Raw genomic sequence first — 6213 nt, 5'->3', positions numbered from 1 at the left:
TTGTAAATTGCCTGTGAAAAGACTGCTTCTGGAAATTGTGCTTTCTCTTTAATATCTATATTAAAGAATTAGGGTGGCCAGAGAAACTTTCCCTTGGTAGGTCCAAATTATGAACAGGAGTTGTGAAGCAGCAGCATTTTTAAACCTGCTCCCTGCCAGGTCAGCTGGCAGGCCGTGCTGAATGAAATTAAGCTGCAGGTCACGTGCATCACCTTAGCCATCCCTGGTCCGTTGGGATAATTGAAGCATCTCACAGCAAGAGCAGGGTTTGGGAGGAATCGTTAAGCATTGTATTTTATAGGTACTAAAAGCAAAACACCTCTGGTTGAGTTCTGCCCCTGTCTGTCCTGAAATTAGTCTTAATGCAATGAAAAAAATAAATAAAAGTAAGTCTGCCCCCCCCCCCCCAAGAGGGGCATCTCTCATTTTGGCAGTCCTAAAACAGGTGTTGTAGAGGTTAATTGAACAAGATGGATCTGAGATTCAGGTAATCTGGGTTCTAACTCTGGTGCCATCAGTCATACACTGTGGGACTTGGAATAAGGCTGTTGTAAGAATAAAATGATATAACTATGTACAAGATATAGCCAGTGATCATGAAGCAGGAGTTGTTGTTATTACCATTATTATTATTACTATCATTATTATTTGGGGGATTCTGACCGCGATCTTTTAGATAGTGGTGACTGTGGGGTGGGAAAAAAAAAAAAAAAAAAGATTCCACTTACCAGTGAAGGACAATTTGAAAGAACTGGGGCTGATTAGGCCGAGAAGACGGTTTAGAAAGATATTAATCCCGACTACAGTTAGATAAAGGATCTCTTGGAGAAGTGAGCCCACTGGTTTAGGAAGTCCCTGGGAGGAGGACTCAAGACAGAAGCAAAAGATGTGGGTCGGGGAGATAAATTTGACTTCACGTAAGGAAGTATTTGGGGCAGAGTAGAAGGGAGAAGAAAATGGCATGGGATGTCTCTTGAGAGAGCCAGTTCTCCATTTTAGGTTAACCAGGATCGAAGAAATTTTGAAAGGTGTTGAAATCGTGGGCGGGATTCCAGGGATTCTGAGTTTCTAGACAATACCTCGGACCACAGGGTCTCCAAGAAGCAACAGAGCGGGGGCAAAGCGAGTTAAAGGAAGCCAGACAATCTCGAGGCTAGCCTCGTCCTGACCTCACCATCTTGCACAGTTGCCCTACTGGAAAATCCTAAAATTTAATCTGGGAGTCGGGCCTCGGAGTTGCATGGAGCTGGGAAGCTCGGTTGCTATGGCGACGGGAGCAGCTGGCCGGAGGATTCAGGGCAGGTTTGGGGGAGGGGCACCGCCTACGTTCAGAGAATGGGGCGTGGCTTAGGTTGCTATGGCAGCAGGGACGCTTAGTGCGGGCCTGAGCCCAGTTTAGACGCCAATGCCCCTCCCGTCCTTTGCATGGCACCCAAGAAAGAGAAAGGTGGGACTCCAAGCACCAGTTCTAAGATATGGGAACCCTCGCTCATCGCTGCACACTTCAATCAGGTGAGCCCAGAGCCCTGAAAGTCCTCTCTGACCCCGGGAATGCCAAAGCCCCGCCAGACCCTCCAGGAAAGGCAGCCAGGCTCGCCCTCTTTTCCAGACGCCACCGCCGCCCTTTCTGAAAACTGTTCTTGATTCCGCTGTCCTACGCTTTGGGAGTTCCGCCCACTAAACGCCCCACGCTCCCATCCGCGCAGAGTGGGCGTTAAAGGAAGAAGGAAGGGGGCGCCGGTCAATCAGTGCGATTTCAAAGGGTGGAGAAACCGGAGTGAGGGGGAAGGGAGGTGGTGTAGCTCTGAGTCCTCAAGATCCTTTTCAGTGAAGTCGCCTAGATGGCACTCCAAAATTACACTGGAGTTGTCTTTATGAACTGTTTGCTTCCTGCGGACATCTGAAGGAATCATCCTGTTAAATCATCCGTAGCCTGGCCTGTGGTAAGTAAGGCTTACTAAATGCTGTAGGAAGAGAGACATGGAGTAGTTAAGATACCAACGTATTTAATACAAGTGAGCCTTCTGCAGAGAGGAAAAGACGAGATTCTTCTGCAATGCCCTGATACCACAACACCAAAGTTTTTATATATTTTGAAGGTACTGTAAGAGATCAGAGTACTGAGGGGTTGGCTGGTGGACTCATCCGTAGCGTAGCAAAAAGGTACCAGGCAATCTATAACGCCCCTGCCACATGACTTCGAATTGCACCACGTCCCAACCAGACTAGCTCCCCACCCCACTCATACCCACCAACACTTAGTTGGTTGGGGAGCCCAATAACTCTTGTCACCTGCTCCTGGAAATCCACTGCTACACTTAGTTGCTTCTAAATCCAGGATGACATTTGGATGGAGAAAGGTTGATTCTGGGAATTCTGGCCTGCCATTAATTCCAAAGTACTTTAAAAACTGGAAAAACATTTTTTTTTTCATTTTCCATGTGTACGTACAGTGCACTAGAGAATCAGTACTTAAAGGAAAAATATACCTAAAGTCTTATGATACCCTCATGAGAAATTCGTACTTATGTGTCCTTATTTTCTACTGTAATTGTTTTTTTTTCTCTAAGAATGGTATTCTGTCTGATAAGGAATTCTACCTGATGAAGAATTTCATGAAAGTGGTTAAGACACTGCTGATGCTGACATGACATCATGGAATTTGCGGTTATTTCTATAACTTTTAAGAATGAAGGATGTCAGCTCAGTAGTTCTCAGTTACATTCTCAAATTCTCAAAGATGTTTTTCAAAATATTCTGTTAAAAGCCCCCTCTCTTTTGCTTTTATAAGTCAGCACTGGCCAAAATAACTTTTTCTCCATTTTCTTTGAGATTGTGTAGGCCAAGTTTGGGCTTGGAGTGAACCTTTCTGCTTGAATTATAAAGTGCTGAACAACAGAATTTGATGGGGGTGCTGACACTGCATTAGCTTTAGTGTTGCAAATATGAAGCTATAATTTTCCTAGTTGAATGGAAAACCTAAAGACACTATTTTTCCTTATGGCTCGAAAACCTGAAATAATACTCAGCTTTCTCAGTTCTGCTCAAACAGTATAATTTCAATAAATCTTATTTATTAAGAGAAAGAATTTGAACCCAAAGTAATATGTAGTTTTAAAAACAAAGGCTGAACTTCTTCAGTTTGTTGGAATACACGCGTTTTGACAGCAGGGGAAGACAACTCCCCCCTACCTCCTCTCCTAATTTTTATTTTCTCAGTTTGAGTTCATGTCTGCTCCAAGAGGAAAATTCCCAGATGACTTAACCCAGCAGTCCAATGTTCAGAGGCATGACTTAACCACCAATGTAATAGATTCTGGAGTGGGGTTAAAGAGGACTTCTAGAGGTGTGAATTCCTGATTCATAGGGTTTAGCAAAGTGCTTTGCACATAGTAGGTGCTCAAAAAATGTTTTGCTTTGGCACCCAAAATTTCTCTCTGTACAGTTGCTACTCAAGGAAATATTGTGTGCCAGTATGTATAGTTGAGTGTGTGTGTGTATGTGTGTGTATATGCGTGGGGGGGGGGTGAGAAAGGAAAAGTCTCAGCATTACATAAGCTAGTTTTTTAGAATTAACGGATTCAAGAGTCACATCAGTAATGATTTTGAACTCGTGCACATGTTGGAGCTGTACTAGACTTTAATGAGAATCAGTAAATCCACAATCTGGTTTCAGTGAAGTTACCTTGTATCAGTATTTTGGGCTGTCCTTTCGGGCTGGAATAATTGCTAATTTTTCCGCACGTTTTAGGTGGTTCTAAAACACAAAATGATAGCAAATGATACAAGGTAGTCTGTTACTAAGCTCTAAACGAGTAGATAGAGACTAGACTAAGCATTAAATGACTAACTAGGGGTTAGGAAGATGAATGTGGGCTGGGATTGTCAGGAAATGTTTTACAAAATTACTTGCCTTTAGCTAGGCCCTAAAGAATGGGTAGAATTTGAGCTGGTAGAATGAAGGAGGATGATTATTTTACGTAAGGAGACCAATATAGGCCTTAAATAAATCTGGGACATTTAAATTGAAAGAGAAATGTGGATTAGACTGCTTCTGGGGTACATTGCTCCTAAAATAATCCCGCCAATCAAAAAAGTCATTTACTAACTTTGCTATCCAGGCATTGAAACATTTATCTTATTAATATATGTGAAATATCACACCTCAAATTCGATAAAAATATTTAGGCACATTGGCAATAAGATAATAAAAATATCTTAGTGTGGGCTTGTATGTGACATAGACATTATATTTATGATATCCAGCAGCGTTAGGGAGTTAAAGATGCTTTAAAAAAAAAAAAAAAGTTAGGGAGGGAGCCAAACCATAAGAGACTCTTAAAAACTGAGAATAAACTGAGGGCTGATGGGGGATGGGAGGAAGGGAAGGGTGGGCGATGGGTATTGAGGAGGGCACTTGTTGGGATGAGCACTGGGTGTTGTATGGAAACCAATTTGACAATAAATTTCATATTAAAAAAAACAAACAAGATAAATTAAAATCTTAATGCAACTGTCAAGGCCGCCTCTACTGGCCACAGTGAGAGGAAAAGGTGCTAACCTAAACACTTGGTGACTGAAGGCACTATTTGGAGAACTTCTGGTCTAAGATATTTTTATTTGTACTGTTTTATCATGGTAAAATATAATAATGAAATTTGCCATTTCCACCATTTTTAAATGTACCGTTGGTGGCATTAAGTACATTCTTGTTGTTTAACCATCACCACCATCCCTCTCCAGAACACTTTCATGTTCCCTGACTGAAACTATACCCATTAAAGAATTCCCTATACCTCCCTCCCCCCAGCTCCTGGCAACCACCATTCTAGTTTTTGTATCTGTGAGTTTAACTAAATATTTCATTGTAAATGTAATCATCTAGTACTTGTCTTCCAGTGACCGGCTTATTTCACTTAGCATAATGTCCTCAAGTTTCATTCATGTTGTAGCATGTATTAAAATTGCCTTGTTTTTAAGGCTGAATAATATCCCATCGGATGTACAGGGTACGTTTTATTTATCCACTCATCCATCAATGGGCACTTCTAATTCTTAGTTATTGTGAATAATGCTGTTATTAATAGGAGTGGACCCATTTTACAAAAAGAATACGAGTGTCCAAAAATCTGCTTGAGTCCCTACTTTCAATTTTCTTAGTATATAACTAGAAGTGAGAATTGCTGGATACTATGGTAATTGTATGTTTGATTTTTTGATGAATCACCATAACATTTTCCACAGTGGCTATACCATTTTATATTCCCACCAACATTGCAAAAGTGTTCCAATTTCTCCACATCCTTACCAGTACTTTTAAAATTCTGGGGAGAGATAGGTAGATAGATGATAGATAGATAGATAGATAGATAGATAGATAGATAGATAGATAGATTCAGCCATCCTAATGAATGTGAAGTGGTATTTTAGTGTAGTTTTAATTTGCATTTCTCTAATGATTAATGATATCAAGCATCTTTTTATGTACTTCTTGGCCATTTGTATATCTTCTTTTGCCCACATTTTTAATGGAGTTGTTGGGGTTTTATTACTGTTGAATTGTAGGACTAATTTATATATTCTGGCTACTAACCCTTTATGAGGTATGTGATTTGCAAATACTTTCTCTTATTTCCATGGGTTTCCTCTGCATTCTGTTGGCAGTGTCCTTTGATGCACAAAGAGTTTAGTTTTGATGATGTTCAATTTATCTAGTTTTTCTTTTCTTTCTTGCCTATGCAAGAAATCACTACCAAACCCAGTGTCATGATGCTTTTCCCCTATGTTTTCCTCTAAGATTTTTATGGTTTTAGTATTGAATTTAGATGCATGGTCTATTTTGAGTTAATTTTTGCGTATGGTGTGAGATTATGGTCCAACATTATATATATACACACGTATATACATGTATATACCCATACATATGTATACATATTTATGTATATATATCTACATATACATATGTGTGTACGTATACACATATGTATACATGTAATATACACACATGTATATCACATATATGTATTATGCATGTGTGTGTGTATATATATGTGTGTGTATATATATGTGTGTATATATATATATATATATATATATATATATATATATCCGCATGTGGATATCCACATGTGCATGTGGATATCTAGTTTTCCCAGCACCAATTGTTGAAAAGGCTGTCCTTTCTCATGGAGAAAGGGTGGGGCAAGGGAGAGT

General features: G+C 40.1%; 1 protein-coding gene across 1 annotated transcript in view; it reads left to right on the top strand.

The window, feature by feature from the left end:
• The first annotated feature begins 1370 nt into the window (after positions 1-1370).
• Positions 1371-6213, top strand: part of SPAG17 (sperm associated antigen 17) — a 235322-nt gene continuing 230479 nt past the window's right edge. The window contains exon 1 of the mRNA XM_043575965.1: positions 1371-1512. Within this exon, the coding sequence (XP_043431900.1) occupies positions 1426-1512 (87 nt within the window). The 5' untranslated portion in view covers positions 1371-1425. The remainder of the gene's footprint in view (positions 1513-6213) is intronic.

Source organism: Prionailurus bengalensis, chromosome C1 (genome assembly GCF_016509475.1).
Source record: "Prionailurus bengalensis isolate Pbe53 chromosome C1, Fcat_Pben_1.1_paternal_pri, whole genome shotgun sequence".
Taxonomy (NCBI): domain Eukaryota; kingdom Metazoa; phylum Chordata; class Mammalia; order Carnivora; family Felidae; genus Prionailurus; species Prionailurus bengalensis.
The sequence above is the reverse complement of the archived record's forward strand: the minus strand, read 5'-3'. Positions and strand labels throughout refer to the sequence as shown.